At 36.8% G+C, this 19421-nt stretch overlaps 1 protein-coding gene across 4 annotated transcripts in view; it reads left to right on the forward strand.

The window, feature by feature from the left end:
- The window catches only part of LOC108711038 (dynein heavy chain 3, axonemal), a 555753-nt gene that overhangs the window by 445556 nt on the left and 90776 nt on the right, over nt 1-19421 (forward strand). For all 4 annotated transcript variants that reach the window (XM_018252361.2, XM_041586281.1, XM_041586280.1 and 1 more), the window contains 5 exons: nt 5233-5397; nt 13040-13224; nt 16326-16497; nt 18127-18260; nt 18358-18529. In XM_018252361.2, the coding sequence (XP_018107850.1) occupies nt 5233-5397; nt 13040-13224; nt 16326-16497; nt 18127-18260; nt 18358-18529 (828 nt within the window). The remainder of the gene's footprint in view (nt 1-5232; nt 5398-13039; nt 13225-16325; nt 16498-18126; nt 18261-18357; nt 18530-19421) is intronic.

Raw genomic sequence — 19421 nt, forward strand, 5'->3', positions numbered from 1 at the left:
AAACTATTGAAAGAAATTGCTCATTAATGATGCCCTTACTGGCCCCCCTGAAGACTTAGGGGCCGATTCACTAACTTCGAGTGAAGGATTCGAAGGTAAAAAACTTCTAATTTCGAAGTTTTTTTTGGCTACTTCGACCATCGAATGGGCTACTTCGACCTTCGACTACGACTTAGGATAGAAGGAATTATCCTTCGATCGAACTATCTGCACTAAATCCTTCGACTTCGATATTCGAAGTCGAAGGATTTTAATTCCTAGTCGAATATCGAGGGTTAATTAACCGTCGATATTCGACCCTTAGTGAATCGGCCCCTTAGGGTGTGGTTCCTATGTAGTTACAATGCTGATCATGATCCTTTGCATTACTTAGCCATACCACTTCTATAGTGACCATACAGCAACATACATAATCCCTTCTTCTAGAGTTAGTCTTATTGGCCTATGTATGAAGGTAAACCAACAGCTTGCTTATCTAATATCTGTCTAAAAATGTACACATCATATTTAATTAAAGTATTAGTATCACATGGAAACATTTTAGATTGAGAAATTTGCAATTCATGTTATTGGAAATAATGAATCCAGATTCAGATATTTGTTTTTCTAGTACCGTAATTCACAATATTGTAATCTAATTCTAATTGTAACAAATTTTAGAGGAGATTTTGCTTTGTTTAGTCTATATTTTATTTTCAGTGTTAAGGTTAAGTTTATAGTTGCAACTATATTAGCTAAATGGCCCTCTGATGCTGAATGCTATAGCAGGGTGTCTCCTTGTTACTTTGTGTGAACTTAATTCTTTGAAATGTCAAAGATGTTAATGCACAGTAAATTCTGATTGTAAACAACTTAGTGAAAAGCTTGAAGTATCCTCTTATATTAATAATATTTCTCAAGTGCAAGAATGAAGATACATACGACCTATTAAATATTGCCTTGCCTTGAAAGAATGCTTTGAATTTGTGATTTACTCTGTGACATTGAATAGCTGTATACACAGGCCCAGACATTATGATATAAGTGCCTTCAGTAGGAATATAATATCTGTCGGTTAGTTCTGTTAAATAGAAACACTATATAACAGCCCCAGATTTAGAGCTTCTTCATACGACAGAACTTGGTGACATTCATTTGTCGCAATAACTAATCAATGTAAATGATGTTTTATCCCTATCGGGCTCTTCTCGCTACAGATTGCTATTACAACAGAACATATTGTTTAGTAGGAACATTGTCATTGATTTATTTTTCCCACCTCAATGGAGACTCATTCCAATTGCTCTGAAATTCTAGAGCTATTGCAGCTTGACTGAGTCCTTGCTGCAAAATTACAGCTGCTAAAAGCATTATTTATTTGTGGTGACACAATCTCAGAAAAATCTGTCGTGATAAGGAGCACTTGATGCTATCAGACTAAATACAAGTGAGTAAGACAGGAGTCATTTCAACTGTCTATTTAGATACTTTCCCCCTATATATCAGAGTTCATCATTACCAGGATGCAGCTTTAATGGGAAGGAATTCAATAGCAGAGTGTCCAACAGGAGTAAATATAGAAGAATGCTTCTAGAGACACAGCAGTTAATGACCAAATTAATGGTAGTAACTGCAACAAAGGGATAAGCGTAGAATAATGAAATTTTTGACAAGCACCTGCAGAAGTATGAGGAGCAACATAAAAAAAACAGCTATGTTGACTATGTACAGTATGCCCATGATCTCCAACATATTAATTCTAATATATAGTAAAACCTTAATTTTATATGCCCCAATTTTGTTTCCTCTGATTTTACACTGGTTTTTGAGGTACCATAAATATTTGATGCATAATGCATTTCCCTGATTTTACATGGTCCCCTGAAAAAACGTAACATGGGAGTTCTACTGTATCTGTGTTTACCAAAGTGCACACATGTGCTCACAAACACAAGCCTGTGTATCTTGAACAGAATATAAACTAGAACATGAATATATTTATTGAGCTCATGCATTATTTCACTCAGATACCTGCCCAGTTATTTCATAGTTTTTCTTCCCTGCCAAAGTAATCCTTCACCCTATCATATCTTGCCATCTATCTGATCACAGAGGTGCATTGTGATTTGTGCTTTATGATTCAAATTAAAAAGAAAACACAAAGAAAATAAGGCAAATAAAAGCATGTCTTACCTTTTTCTTTTTTTTTATTTGTACAGCTTCTTTTTTTATTTCTCTCTTTTTTTTTTTTTTTTTTTTTTAGTTCTCCCTACAAATCCTTCCCTAACTGTAAAAAGATGGATTACTGGCATGTTTTCCCTTGTGCTCTGAGTTTGTAAAATAAATTCTATGGCTTTCCTTACAGTCAGCAGAGTTTGTAAGATGAAAGTGTGTAGAGGCTTGCTATATCTTTTTCCTTATCTTTTAGGTGACATCTTGTCTTTCGTTAACTTAAACATCAGTGCTCCCAAACACCTTCCCATCCAACACTTTGCTTCAAACCTGAATTTTTCAAGCTTTGGGAAAATGTGACAGGAGTGATAATGTCAAAATGTTCCAAGTCATTCTGCTTAATATTTTAGCATGTTTACTTGAGTAGAGCTGTTTTTCTTTGTCTCACAGTTCAGTTAACAAACCCAAATGTTGTGTTTGATCTGTGAGCAATAATATTGATCAGTTTGATCAGAATTTGTTTTTGGTTGTTTAGGAAGGGTAGGCATCCCTCTGGAAAATGATGGTTATTATTATTAGCAAGTTTTTACTGATACATAAAGTAATAAATAAACATAAGATAGGAAATTAACATAGCATTCCTATTCCACTATGGACTGATATGCTACATGGAATCTTAACATTTAACCCTCAAGATGTTGTAAACGTACAATGCCCAAGGCTGTCAATTGGTGCTGGGAATAGTAGCTCAACCACAGTTGATGGGCTGCAGGCTTTCCATCTGTGATTTATACCCTAATGGATCAGTTTTGTCTAGCCAAGGTTAATGTATTATTGGGATTTATAAGCCTATGAAAAATACAATGGATTGGAAACGTCAAGTTACATTTTATACTCAACATAACTTTTACAGTGCATCTACAGTTATCACTACCTGTTTTAAACCTTAATCCTGCTTCATTGAAACCCTCTCCTTATTAGGAATTTATACAGTATTTCTAAAGCTAGTTAAGACATAATGGTCATGTTCCTCTGGCAGCCACGGAGGGGAGGAAGAAAATACAAACCCCAGCCTTAGAACCTGAATTCCTTTTTAACTGCTTTGCCAGTGACTGGAAAAATAATAATGGAATCAATAGAAAGTGGGTGATTTTTTTCTGTTGTGCGCTCTAATTTCACACATTGATAAATCTTCGCCTAATTGCAGTAGGCAGGTATTGCTACATTTACCAATTACAACAAAATCTTTATCTTATGGTTTTAATTATGCAAACTTGATTATTCAGTAGAAGTATACACCCGCACATAGGGGCAGATTCACTAACCAGCGGAAATTCGCCAGCAACGGCTTCGCACCCATCGCTACACTTCTCCAGGCGAAATTTCACTCAGACACCCAAATTTACTAAAATGCAAAGTTGCTCCAGGGCACCGAACACTGGCGAATTTTCACTAGCGTTACTTTGCCAATCAAAGTGAAGATGTGCTAGTGTTCAATTATGCCTAGCGCAACTTCATTAGGGGGCTTCGCTCAGGCTCATTTGCATACGGTGGGATTAATGGACGTATATGTTGCAGAAAATACATTACACAAGTCCAGGGAATCTTAATAAAAAAATAGAGTTGTTATAATGCTCTACAAATGAGCTCTCTGTATAGTTTAAGTTTAGTGATGGGCAAATTTCTTCCATTTCGATTCTTTTCTTCCGAAAAATTTGTGACTATCCCGCGAAACGTGAATTTTGACGCCAGTGTCAATTTTTTTTTACACCGGAGACAATTCTGATGCCAGCAACAATTCCAAGGCACATTAAAGTTAATGGGCATCTATTAATTGTCGCCGGCGTTGGTATTGTCACCAGCGTCAAAATTGTCGCCAGAATTGTCACGGCAGATTCTCAAATTTATTCCCTGGTGGCAAAAAGTGCAAATTCAAGTCTGGCAAATAAAATTGTAAGTACTTTTGCAGGTTATCACTCTGAAAAAAGGAAATGACGCCAGCGTTTTTTGGGACTTTGAAAATTTTCCACTAAAAATTTACTAAGATTTATGTACTCCAAGGCACTTCACCTGGTCTGAGCTAGTGAAGGCAAGTCTGGCGAAAGAGGTAACATTCAGTAAAATCCGCATCTTAGTGAATTTGCGGAGTAACGTCCATTCACCAGAGCGAAAATTCGCCTGATGATAGAGTGCAAATGAGTGCTAGCTAGGGATGCACCGAATCGTTGTGCCTGGCCGAACCAAATCCAAATTCGCATATGTAAATTAGGGGCGGGGAGGGAAATCACGTGACTTTTCATCAAAAAAGACACTTTTCCCCACTTTTTCCTTTCCGGATTCGGTTCGGTATTCAGCCAAATCTTTCATCAAGGATTAGGGGATTCAGCCGAATCCCAAATAGTGGATTCGGTGCATCCCTAGTGCTAGCGTCTGTCTCTTTTGCTAGCGGAGTTACACCTGCGGCCGTTAAATCAGCGAAGTGCCTAAGAACGGTAACGCTGGTGAATCGTCGCCAGCATTAGTCAATTTGCCATCAAGTTAATCTGTCCCATAGAGAGAATTAAGCCAAACACACAGAGAATGGAAAGTCATTATTAACACAGGACTCCTTATGACATGACTACATGCTGTATATGAACTACAATTACTACTATTACTACTACATTACTTTTCCTTTCTCTATTCCTCTATTTTCTCTACTCTTCTTTCCTCTCTTCCACCTCACACATACGTTTCTAAAGTAAAATGATATGTATTCACCTCACTTTTCAAGAATTAATTTTAGAAACAAAGGTCTTTTTATAAAGGGGTTCATTGGCCAATGTGTATGGCATACAAAAACTGATAACTGGTAACACGGCCACTTAAAAATGGCCTCAGTCATTGTTAGACATAAATATCCCTTTCACAATCTTTTTACACAGGGTTAACTAATATACAAATTTCCCCTTATAATTTTTCCTCTACAGAAATAGATAACAATGTATATCTACCACATGATAGGAGCATAGTCACAGATATGTAACTGTATTAGCTCAATATTTCAAATCTGTATTAATTATTGCTGTTTTTATTTTCTAGGAATTCGATAAAGACAACATTCCCCCAAAGGTTATCACCCAGATAAGGAGAGATTTTATCAGCAATCCTGAATTCCAGCCAGCTGTCATTAAGAATGTCTCTTCCGCCTGTGAAGGGCTTTGTAGCTGGGTCAGGGCCATTGAAATCTATGACAAGGTTGCCAAGGTAACCACTATGTCCAAAGATTCATCTTATGATTCAAACTTTCATCTTGTTAAACTTGTATAGGCAAAGCATAGTGAGATGAATGTTAATACACTACAAGGACAGCTGGGTTCATATTTATTTATACACTATAGGATGGATTTATTGCTGTGACTTTTTTTTTTAGTTTCTGTGTATAGCAGGAAATGAATGAATATTGATAATGTCTAAAAGGGCAAAAGTACTGTAGCACTTGCTTTTTACTCTGCAGAATGTTTTCACATTTCCTTCTTTACAAATTCCAGCATAACATAGTGTGACTGAGATATACAATATTCTCAGATAGTACATTATTTTGCTGTACTCATTTTTGGCAGGAAAGTTCACCAAAGAAAAAGGAATCCTGGCAATAATATAGGATGTATCCTCCATCTGAGTGTAGTAAATTCAACTTACCCTGGTGGTCCAGTGGTGTGGCGGGGACGCCTGCCGTGCCATCGGCGGGGATGCCCATCACGCCGCTCCGTGTCAGGCTCCATCTTAGATCCCTATGGGCGCGTGCGAGCGCCTCCTCACTATTTAAAGGCGATGGCGTGATGACGCAAGCGCGCAATGGCACCAGATTTGAAAAGTATAAATGGCTTATTAAAGCCACAGGACCTTGCCCGTGATAGGTTATACCTGGTGCTTTTGAGCTTGTTGCTATCTTGTATTCTGATCCAGTTGATTCTTGTTTTGACCCCTGCTTGGCTATTGACTATCCTGAACTTCTGATTCCTGACCATTGCCTGTTCTACGACTACCTCTTCTGCTAAATCCTTGCTGATTGATTACCCAGTTTGACCCTTGCCTGCCTGACTACGCTTATTCTCTGCCTGCCCCGACCCGGCCTGGTCTGACTTAGATTTCGTCTCACGCCTTGTACTGTGACCTTCAGCCCAAAGACTCTGCCTTATTTTTTTGTCCGTCTGCTTGTCTAGAACCCTTCGCCTTGCACCTCTTGTTTTAAGACCTGGCGGCATCTGAGTAGCTGAGGGCTTCTCCTGAGGCCAAAGGCAGCTGCTACAGGGAGAAGCATGAGCCGAGACCAGGGTGCTTGGCATCGGTTCTAGATTTAGGGTGCCAATCGTTACACTGAGATTCCCTATATTATGCATCTGACTTGTTCTCTTCCAACTTTTGTTAAATTGTAGTTTGTCCTTGAGGGCTGCAAGATGTACTACAAGAAAAAGAACAAGCAGGCTTAACATTTCCAACAAATTTCCAACACAGTATAATATACACTTGCATATTTATCTGCATTTCTCCCACCAAGTGGGTACCGAAACGTGCTATAAAGCTGTATATGCATTTTCTATATTGCAATCAATATCAACATAGCATTTACTGTATTTTGCAAAGTTATTCATCAAGACATTCATCAGGACTTTAAATAAATCAGTGAAATCACCACATTCATTCAGCTGACAATGTAGTTTTTATGATTTTTCTACAGAAAAGGGAAGATATTTGCACAATTTAGCAAATTTCACACAAATTGACACTTTGAATTCATGTGAGTTTTTTTTAAAGCTCCCATAAACTCCCATGATCTCAAAATTCAACCAAACGGAAATTATTATAAAAATTTAATTTTTTAAACTCGGGTGAATAGGATCAACCCAATAACTCGAATCGAATTTGATTCAAATTTTAAAAACTCAATCTGAGTTTTTTCCGTGAATAAAACTTGAACGTCAGGAAGGCTGCAAACAACTCCTAATTGATCCCTGGACTTCTCCCATTGACTTAAACAGCCATTCAGCAGGTTTTAGGTGGCAAATAGTCTAATTCAAGTTCTTAAAGGGCCAGTTTATGTTAAATCTTGAAATCTAAATCAAATTTTTTGAAAAACTTTAATCAAATTTGAATAACTCCCTTGTTGAATTTGACAGTTTCGACCATAAAAAAACTAAAAAATTTAAATTTTGCATATAAATCTAAAAGGAATGTAGTCTCAAACCAATTTGGGATTTTCCATCTTAAATACCAGCCTTAGAAGTGTCCAAATTGTCCATTAGGGCAACGGCACCATAGTGGATTGTTTGTGTTCCTCAACTGCATTTTGTATACACTAATCCCATTGCAAAAGACTTCGGGAGTTATATAATAAAATGCCCAGTTTTTTAATAGTCTTGTCACCTATAGAAAACAATATATAGAGAGCATTTACTGGCCAGCTATCTAGAAACAAATGCCTTTTTTATTTTTTATTACTTTACTCCCTTTATATCCATGGATTCTGGTCATTGCTTCTGCTTATTTTATTGTTTTTGCTCATAAAATAACTTTAATAATAGTAATATCTTACCATGTGAAACCCCCTGTAGTAGTGCTAGGCATCATTTTAAAACCGCAGCAGTCAAGAACTCCATGTTCCTACTTGTTGTATGGAAGATGACTTGAATGACTTGACCCACATGTTTCAGTAACCAGCAGCAGCAGTACCCAGACCTTGCACCCCCTACAGACAGGACACTGAGTGGCATGCTCCAGGTGTCCTTGACTTGCAGGTGCCACATTTAGTAAATAAACCTAGAGCATTTTACATTTAAATATATATAAAGTCCTTTTATTAGGCGTTCACACCCAGCAAAAGTGTTTAATGTGTTTAAGGTGCTCAACTTTAAATGGAAATTTTTAATAAGGTACAGAGTGCAGAGTAAGGAGTGTTGGTGTCTAAGGGGCTAAGTTTAGCTTCCCTCAGTCCTCTAGTTCTAGCCCTGTTTCTTTTTAAAGCACAAATTCCCATAGGAATCACATGTAAGCAGATAAAAATAATTAATTTAGTCATCGTTAGTTAGAAAATTGACCTCAGTAACTTAACCTCAACAAATTAGCTTAAATACAGTATGCATGCTTTCACTATAACAATAGCAATGCATTCATATTCTTTTTTTATTTATTACATTGCAACTTGTGATGGGTGAATTTCTCCGGTTTTGCTTAACCAAAGGTGAAAAATTAATGAAACTAAAAATTGACGCCCGCGTTAAAGTCAATGGGTGTCCGAATAGTGTTGACGTGCAATGATTTTGACGTGAGCGACTTTTTGAAAGCGCATCCAAAATTTTTTGCCGTCTGCGAATTTTCGCAGGAGTTTCACCAACTTATTTGCCGGTGCCAAAATGTGGAGATTCGGCGCAAATTTGCACCAGACTAATTTATTTACCTGTCACTACATGCAACGATATTATTTGTGCAATTAATAGAAAGTTGAGCAATAAATGTGTAACAAACAGTGATGCTGTTGCATTCCAAAGAATCATTACAACATAAACAGCTTCATATATTATTTTTGTTCAAGATTTGCCAGTGATTACTAAGTTGTCTTCATAAACCTTTATCATTGTTTTCCAGCACGCACAGCTTATTTCAGGGTAAATAAAACGAAAACTTGAAGTTGCTGTTTGTGACAAGGTCACAATAATCTAAGGTTATCTATGCCCTGGGGTTCTTTTATGTTATCTTATTGGTAAACATCTTGGTTTGTTGCCTGAAGGATGACAGCTTGATTATTAAGATCCCTCGCTGAAAGCAGATCTCTCATTGGTGCGTCAATCTTCGTTGATTATCTGTCAGGAAATCTACACTTTCATTTTAAGGTTGTGCGTTCTTTGTTTATTATTATTTTACTCAGCCACGTCTCATTACAACTTTTTATTATAGCTATTTTACTGTAAGTGAGCTTTACTGCAGCAGGTTCATTTTCTTTGCTCCACTCACCAAGGCCACACACAGAGCATTCTGTTTTTTTAAGAGTGTAACAAATGGAAAAGGTTCATTATGAGGATAAAGTAGAGAATGAATTATCTTGGCCTGCATTACCAGCAGTGCCCAGCCCCAGGGACGCTGCTTCATTCAGGCAGCAAAGGTTTGTGCCTCTTTAAGCTTCATTGGCATGTACATTTTGTATGGAAAATATAGCCATTAGCAAGAAACTTTTCCTTTTCACCTCTAAGGAAACCTGAGTACCCACTCTAAATGCATCACATCTTCAAGATGTACAAAATTGAAGAAATGCAATTCGGTTCAGCTCACTGAAAGAAAAAAAAAGCTTAACTGTAAAAAAGGAAAGCCTCTACATGAAAATGAACTACAGTAAAATAACTTGTATGGCTTACTTGAGCATTAACACCATTATATATACAGACTTTGAGGTTTTACTTATCACCAGTGAATGGTGACCTTTAGGTGAAGTCTTCAGGGTTACCATGGCAATATAGTCTTATAATAAATCAGATCTCATTTTTGCATCACATTTCCTCAGAACGAACTAATGAAAGACTTTAACTCAATAAACGCAAACATTTTTATATGTGGAGGAAGTCTATTTTTCTTTCTCATTTACTGGATTAGTTGTTTATCAAAAATAGGTCAGAGCTCTAATGATGGAAACTCTGGCTTCCATTCCTGTGTCACATTCACGCCAGTTGTTATCAATGCAGGAAGTTCTTGGGCCTTAAAAATAATTTGTGAAATGTATAACAATAGAAATACAGGTGACTGATATAACTGGTCACATATGAAACAATTCTTGGCTGTTCTATTCTATTAATTCTTCATGATACATTGTAGCGGCTCCAATTAGATTGAATTCTAATGTGATAAAAAGAAGCCTACAGAATCTTGGGGCAGCCTGGCAAAATGTCTAGATTAGGTGCACTTGGTCCCTGGGAGTAACCATTGGAAATCTGCTGCACCTCTTAATGCAACCCACTGTGAGAACCCTAGAATTACCACCATGTACAGGGTAGCACCAGGACCCCCTAGTGGCAATAAGCTACCTTGCGAACAATTCATTAGACTAAATGGACACAAGGAACTTAGTGCAACTACAGAGAAGTGCAAAGAGAGTATTTGTATGCAACTAGCAGACTGAATAGCATTAGTACGCACAGCATTTGTTATTTTCAAGTGACCACACTTGTGACTGCATTAGTAAATGAGTCCTGAAAACAAAAGATATTCATTTAATTAGTAAGATGCATTTCTCAGTGCAATTTCAGGTAAAGTTGTTGTACCATGTTAGCCATTCACCATTTTGTTATTTTTTTGCTCAATGTATTGAAAAAACTGCATTATGTCAGGCAGGGTTCCCCTTCTTGGATGGGTGCACTTGCTATGCAGAACAAAAGTTGGGTAGGATGCACCAGCACTGAGCACATCTATAGTGATGTGCAAGGAATGTCATTTAATGAATGGCTTCAATATGCACAATGATTGTGTCCATTTTTGCAACACTGCAACTAAATGTTAAAAGGACTTACTGCTGTGTGATCAATTTTTTTCAAGATTTCTCATGATTTTTCAAAGATTCACTTTAGGACATATGCTAAATATCCACAGGAACATGCCCTTGTAAATAATGAAATAGCCTACCAAAATGGCATCCCCAGTGATTTTACCTTTCCATTTGCTTTAACCTCTTTTGTTCCACTAATCGTAAATTCTGTGGTACTCCTTGTCAGGGGCCTGTTCTCTTATGATTTTTGCCAGTGATCCCCAACCAGTGGATTGTGAGCAACATGTTGCTCACCAACCACTTGGATGTTTCTCTCAGTGGCTTTGGAGCAGCTTCTCATTTTTGAATTCCTGGCTTGGAGGCAAGTTCTGGTTGCATAAAAACCAGCTGTACTGCCAAACAGAGCCTCCTATAGGCTGCCAGTCCACATAGGGGTTACTAAATAGCCAATCTGAGCCCTTATTTGGCATCCCAGGCAATATTTTCATGCTTGTATTGCTACCCAACTCTTTTTACATTTGTATTGCTTCCCAACTCTTTCTACATTTGAATGTGGCTCACAGGAAAAGGATGTGCTGTATGTTTACTAGAAATAGGATGAAGGACAAGATCAAAGCAGCCCAGCAGAAAAAGGATTAAAATTTAGCATGTATTTTTATGGTATATGTAGAACATTTTCAGATTTTTAGGAACTTCTCAACAATAACAACAACAATAAAACCTTAAAAAATTGTGTGTATGTTATAAAACCACTGAATGCATTGCCTGCAGATTTTAATGTTAAAAACTATTTGGTGTCCTTAATGGATCACTATCTAAATTCTGTGCTTATAGCTGCAATCTGAATGAAAATATCACTTTGCAAGCCAAATGAGCTGCTAATTTCTGTCATCATCTCCATGCCATTCATTTTAACTGAAGGTCTGCCAAAAGCAAAGAGCCAAATGCATGCTGGTACCTAATGGTTTGGGAAATTGGGGGAGACAGAGTTTCCAGATATCTTTTTTCCGACAATACTTTCCGACATATTTTGAGTTGAAGATAAAAAACAGAGATAGTCAGTTCGCTAACGATATAGTGTTATTAATGTGTGGGCATAATGACTATGTGCACTTAATTTACACATCACCTCATATAATTTAATAAAAATAAAGTTCTTGGCACGTAGAACATTTCTATAAGTGTTACAGAAATACAGTATTAAGTGCAATAAAAATGTATATAAGAAAAAAAGAAAAACACAATTAGGCAACATAATATTGTTCAGTATTGCACATTTAAACAGTGCACAATCCATTCACTATTTGGTTAGAATATTTTATTAAAAGGAAACGGAGATATTTTTTTGTGACTACTAAAATTGTTGTGAATGAAATCGTAGGAGGGGCCAGCAGTGCATGCTAAATCGAGAGTCACCCACTTTTTTTTGGTGCTGTTGGGGACCTGCAATTTCACATGCACTGTGGGACACCTATACCCCCCTACAGAGGAAGTCAACCCAGGCCCCCCTCTTGTCCGCTGGGTCTGGTTCCTCTGTACTTACGCCACTACATGTGAATACCCTTTGTTTTATTAAACTTCTAAACAGTTCAGCGGCCAGTATGTAAAATGCTATGTGTCATGCAGAACTAAAATCAAAATAATTATAGACAAGTAATCAAGAACAATGCAGAATACAGTTACATCCCTAATAACCCAATCATCCCAATCAAAGCAAAAAAAAAAAAAAAAGACTAATATTTATGGTTAAACCCCCAGTTACACAAGTCCTACTGTACATAAAAAAAGCAATTGTTGCAAGAACATACAATGCAAAAAATATGAGCGAGTTAAAGAACCCAATATCCAATTGATAATAGATCTGCCTCCATGTGTAGAAAGAGTGTGTCCACATAACCAGGTATGCAGAAGATGCTGGAAGGCCACTGGACAGTATGAGGTCCAACTTTTGGCAATTGCATTCCAGGGGCCACTCATTGTTCCTCTCTGGTCATTTCTCAGAGGTGTTTCAGGCTGCACAAACCAGTGATGTGCGTCTGCTTCTGGAATTGTTTCAGATCGTCGAATTTATCTACATGACCCCTTTTTGAAAGTTGGAAATAGTCATAAGAAAACGGCAAATAATTTTAAAAAACTATAAATAAAATAAATAATAAAGATCAATGCAAAAGTTGCTTACAATTGGCCATTCAATAACATACTAAAAGTTAAGTTAAAGGTGAACCACCCCTTTACGTAAAACATCAAACAGTGTGTTGATTATATTTTGTATTCTGTATTTTGGGTGTTATTACATCATACACCTTAAAATCAACACATTTCAACACACTTTTCTTTAAATAACATTTCAGAATAAAATATGTTATGTTTATATTGCAGATTGTTGCTCCAAAACGACAAAGGCTGGAGGCAGCAGAAGCAGACTTTAGGATTCACATGGAAAAGCTAAAAATCAAGAGAGCAGAACTGAAGGAAGTTAGTGACAAACTAGAAGTCTTGCAAGAGCAGTTGTCTCAAAAACTAGTTGAGAAAAGAGTCTTGGAGGAAAATATTGAACTGACCAAGTAAGTTATTAATCATTTCCTATCTTTAGATGTCTATGAGAGCTCTATAAATTACTAGGTTTTCTAAGCTGTATCCAAGCCATTACACACTGTTCCGCTGTGATAAAAAGAAAGTAACGATTTTCATAGAATTGAATAATAATGTTACTAAAGTAGGAAAAGGCATTTTAATTGGATTTTTAGTGCAAAAATGTCATATATTCACACCTGAATCTATAAATGGTAAAATGCATGTATTTATACAGAAGTCAAATTTTATTGTATAATTCCACAGTTTGACTTGTTTCAGAGACCACCTTTGGGATACTGCATGGGTATATTGATCTATTCAAGCTGACAAGCTATAGTTTAGCAAAATAGCAAAACAGTGGGAACTCCTGTCACCAAATGATAAACAGTTATTTGCATGTGGCAGAACTAAATTATAAAACTACCTGGTTCAGATAAATACAGGTCATAGTTTCAGGCTTATTCACACTAACCGTGCATGTCAGTTAAAATCCTTTATATTTGCGTTTCAAAAACCTTTAAAGAAACAGTTCTGTGTAAAAAAAAATTGAGTAAATATAAAAAATAAAAATGTTTCTAATATATTTAGTTAGCCAAACATGTAATCCACAAAGGGTGGAGTGAATGGATGTCTAATGTAATAGCCAGAACCCAACTTCCTCATTTGCAACTCTCTAACCTGTTACCAGTCAGTGACCAATGAGTGACTTGAAGGAGGGTCACATGAGACATAATTGTTTATTTAGTTTGCTTTTGATCCTTAGCACGCAGGTCAGATTCAAAGCAAATGAACTGAACAGTTATGTTCCACATGGCCCCCCTTTACATCATTGATTGGTTACTGACTGGTTACAAGTTAGAGAGATGTGAAGCAGGAAGTAGAGTTTTGGCTATTAAGTTAAACATCCATGTACTTCAGCCTTTGTAGCCAACTTAACATGTCAAAAACATTTATTTTGCACAGCCTATCTATTTGCCCAGTTTTGTTTTTACATTTCTAAATGTAGAAGTAACTTTGTATGCTAAGGAGTCATGTTTGTAACCTGTTTTGTAAAAGGGTAGTCTTAAAGGATATCATTAAAGAAAAGACATGTATACAGGTTTCTACATTAGACAACAGCTAAATCATTTTTTCTTATTGCTTACTCTTTTAGTTCCCACCGCTACTCTTAACAGCTTAAAGCTCTTGGAATGTATTATGGCACATATAGTATTTATACATGCCATTGGCAAATGATTTTAACCTTGGAGGAAAGTGTTTTGCATCAATTGCTGCTTTGTGTTTTTATATAGTCAAGGAACTCCTTAGTGACTTAAGCTTAATAAAATTACTGTGCTACATTAACCTGATGAAAAGAGCCCAGTTTTTCCACCTATAACCTAAGCCCAAATTAAAAATAGCTTGTAGTAAATTTGAAGTTATTAGTATACTAGGTGAGTTTTGTTTTGGGGAAAGGGTCAGTACTAGACATAAATTCGGATACCAAATGCATGGAGGATTAGGAGCATCTGTGAACACAGATAGATTTGTTATGAAAATTAAAAATGTATATTCAAATTAATTATGTCAATTATATCCAGGCATGGTGACAGGTATTTCCTGTGGACAGGGATCTGATGAGTCTCACTCTGTCATTAAAAGTGTCATCTTTCTTTATAAAAGTCCCACTGAATATATCAATTAGGCATTATTTTAGGTTAAATGTCTCCAAAGAAAGACCAGGCTAAATAAAATAGGTTTTGGATTTTTTTATTAAGTGAAAGTTTTGAAAAGTTTGACAAAATTAAGAAAGGGTCATATGTGTTTCAGCCTATTGCCTTCACCATTACTCTGAAGACATATTCCTCTGCCGTATAGTCCTTTGTAAAGAAATACAAACAGTGCTTTGTTTTTCTACACCACTTTTGAGGCCTCACTTATGAAAGTGCAAAGTACCCAGAATGGAGTGCAAAGAGTTGTGCCTTGCTTTAAATATAGCACTAAATGAAACTTGGAAAATGCAGCTTTTCCAAGTTCCATGGAATGCCACCTACCTTTCATATCATCTAAGTACAGAGTGTAAGGGATACTTACCAGCGTTCCAGTCTGCTCCAATGCCAAGATGGCAGCGCCCAGGAGTTTCGCGTGGCACGTTCTAACGCCAATGCGTCAAAACATGTGCAGCGTCACAAAGCCAGTGCATCAAAACATGTGCAGCATCATGACACCAGCTCGTCAAAAGTGCAGTATCAATGCGCAACGTCAGCACGTGACACATGACATCATCGCGCTCGTTTGGTGTGAAAATCTGCCTATAAAAGACGCCAGAGCCTTGCAGACTGTGCCCAATTATAGGTTAAACTTATTGTGTTTATGGGTGTGATGTGATTACTTCTTCTAATACTAATACCTTTGCTTTGATTTGACTACTCTTCTTCTTTAACCCCTTGGATATCATGAGCTGTTTTGAAACTTGCTGCTTTCTCCTAGATCCGCAAATCCTAGCGAAGCCTTCATTATTCCACTGGTCGGAAGCTTATGACATAAATATTCAGCTATCACAATGCTTGCACACTTTTTTTTTCATTGTGAACCTCTAAATTTGTGATTTCTTGCAAGGACATTTAATTCGACAGTATTTTGTGGCCCTAACAGTGAATCAAGAGTTAGAACCGGCAGACAAAGCCTGCTTCCAATCAAAATTAAATTTACAAATTTAAACCAATGCAAATGTGAAGTTAATATGGGTCATTTTCTATGCAGAAATCAGTGTGCAAAGTGTAAAATAAGGCCATTTTTTATGCACGTTGCACTTAATTTTGGTTTCAGATCTACTTTATTATCCTGCTGACAATGTTTAAAAATGCTTGCAGAGTCTAAACAAGGACCTATGTCTAATATGTAAATTAAACTCCATGTGTATGCAAATGATGAAAACACTAACCTAATAGTTTGTAGTAAATTATAATTCCTATAAACTTGCTTGGAAATCCATTTGGAAAGCAACCTTTGAGCTGACATGCGATTAAAAGAAAAATATCCATGCTGTGTTACAACCTATCATAATGATGTAAGAATAATGTTTATAACAAATTTATGATAATTATTGAAGGTTGAAACTGGATCGTGCAGAGAAACTTATCAATGGACTTGGCGGAGAGAAAGAACGTTGGACAAATATTGCAATGCACCTAGAAGACACATATCAGAATATAGTTGGGGATTTGCTCCTAAGTGCAGGCGTTGTGGCTTATCTGGGTTCATTTACTCCAAAGTTTAGACAAGTAAGTTCTCAAAAATACTTTGAAATGTGAAAAGTTCACCTCATTTTCAGCAATGGGAATACCTTGTGCAGCATTGCCATTGCCTATATAAGGTATCTTTACCTGTGTGTTGAGGACCAAAATTTGGTTGAGATTGGGTCTCCATTTTCCCCCTAAATAACATTGCAATTATGCATAGTGATTAAAACAAGGCAAATAAAATGGACCTGAAACATACATTTTGAAAATAAAGTTCAAAGACAGCTGGTCTGTATGAATAACATTGTGCTTCTCCTATTTCCTGCCTCTATTTTTTAATATATCTAAAACCTGCTGCATCTGCCTAAAGTGTAAACTGTATTATTATAACCAAAACAGCAAAAGTTTGTTTTATATTTTTAACAAAATGTGTCATCATCTGTGAATTTAAATGTGGTCAGATCCAGAGGGATCATTCGAAATGCTCTGATTTACTGGGTGCAAGTCTGGTAGGCTTTTTAACACAGCCGACTATGGGAACCATGAACCCACATTCAAGATGGCAGCAGTTCCAGGATTCCCTTGTGTCAGTAGCTGTGCACCATTTGTTAAAAGAGGCAGGATGGAAATGTTGAGACCCATCTAGAAATGCAGCACTGTGTTTTGCCACAAATTCCTGTGATTTGCATTAAGATGCTATTCTCACAGAATCCCTGCTATATGAACAACTATACTATGTGATGTTGTATTGTTAATCCAAGTGTGTACTATTTCATATATGGACCTTATCATCTTTTTAGCCACTGTGCCTCAAAGCAAAACAGGGATCAAAATATCTTTTAACTCAAAGGTAATTTTAACACTGAAGTCCTACAAACTAAGGCCAACAATATTATAAATAGAACCAAGCATATCCCGGACCCTTTAGCCTCAGACTTACAACATCAGTGCAATTTCCTGATTGGGTTGCATATATGGGTACAGTTACGTTTTAAAATAAACCAAAATGTTTCCTCAACCAGGAACCGGTAAGTAGCATAAGTGCAAAAAAGTATTCACTTCGGGGGTTATTTATCAAGGTACGAATTTAGTATTTCTAAGTTAGAAATCCGAGCAACTCTGATTGCCTGAATGGACCTTATTTATGAAGAAAAAAGCCAGAAAAAAAGGGTTTGGCAAATTTCATAGTTTTCCCAGAAATTGTTTGTGGTTTCTGCGCAAAAAAACTATGAAAACTACGAAAAAATCAAAGTTATCTGAGTTTTTTGTGCAGAAACCACAAACTCATCGGATATCGGTTCGGACATCAGCGCAGACACTGGGACCTTCCCCTTTGACTTATACAGGACCTCGAGAGCTTTTAGATGCCAGGGTTTCGGATTCAGAGTTTTAAGACCATCGGACTTTAATAAATCCCGAAAAAAATTGTAGTTTTTTTTCCCTCCGAAAACCACAAATTATTCGAGGTTAGGATATCCGGACCTTGATAAATAACCCCCTTCATGTGAGGGTATACTGGGAATCTACTTCTCTGAATACCTAAATAATAGATATAAAATGCAGAGTTAGAAAATTATTATATTGAGCTTATTTGCACCTTAGGATACATGTTGCTATTCTGCATGCCTGTAGTTTTCGTATCATTCAAAAATATTCAATTCCTATCTATAGGAAATTCTCAAAGACTGGTTTAAAATGTGTAAAGACAAACACATTCCTGTTTCTGATGGATTTGCACTCTCAAGCACCTTAGGAGATCCTGTGAAAATAATGGAATGGCAATTTCATGGGCTGCCAAAAGATAAGTATGTCACCTATTGTGGAATGAATTCAATAGACTGTGTTGAAAAACAGATTATATAAATTCAGAAAGAAACATGCAAATATGATTTTGTGTTTCAGCTTCTCTGTAGAAAATGCTATTATTGTTACGTCTGCCCAGCGCTGGCCTCTCATGATCGACCCTCAAGGTCAAGCAAATAAGTGGATAAAAAATTTGGAAAAATTGAATAAGATTCAAGTTTGTAAAGCTTCAGACACAGACTATCTTAGAACAGTTGGGAACAGTATCCAGGTACTAAATTATACAACATTTTCCTTCCCGTTTACATTTTATATTCAAAGAAATATCCAGTCACTGTTGGCAACCAAAACCCCAAAAGCAGATTTGCATAAACAAAATGTGGTTAATTCTTAACACGCTATACTGTTTAAGTTATAATTGCCTTGTTAGTCTCTGTCATCTTGTCTAGCTTTTTATTATGATTTATGACCCCAAGGCACCTGTTCTGCACTCATCTCATGGCTTTCTGCCTATTCCTGTAATTTATGAAATATTATGAGCAATTGCATGCATGGATGTTATACCTATGATTTTGTGCCCATTTTGTGAGGGCTTTCTATTTAAGGAATCAGTATTTACATCGATGCTTTAAAATATTGTCCCTTTACTATAGCCGAGATAATTATTTCAATTAATTTCCAGAACATTGTCAATAATTAAATGGGGAAAAAATTTTGTATGCAGGATAGCATGCATAATTGGGAAGGAAATTCAAGTTCTGCTTCTGATTCATCTGTTTGGCATAAAAAATAAAAAGATGGCCTGTCCTCCTCGTACAAGAAATTCTGCAGAAAAAACACTGCACTGCACTAAAGAGCACCAACAAAGACAAAGACAGTGTGCAGTTGGGGTATAATTAGTGATGGGCAAATTTGTCCCATTTAGCTTCGCCACGAATTCGCCCATCACTAATTATATCCCAACTGCACACTGGCTTTGTCTTTGTTGACGCCGGTGCCCAATAAAGTCAATGGGTGTCCGTTTATCGTCACCGGCATCTAAATTGGCGCCAGCGTCGGAACCACCACCGGTGTCGAAATAGTGACGTGGCTAATTTTTACCGCAAATTTTCAAATTTATTCGCCGGCGGCGAAACGGGCAGATTCACCGCAAATTCGCGCCT

Source organism: Xenopus laevis, chromosome 3L (genome assembly GCF_017654675.1).
Source record: "Xenopus laevis strain J_2021 chromosome 3L, Xenopus_laevis_v10.1, whole genome shotgun sequence".
Lineage (NCBI taxonomy): Eukaryota > Metazoa > Chordata > Amphibia > Anura > Pipidae > Xenopus > Xenopus laevis.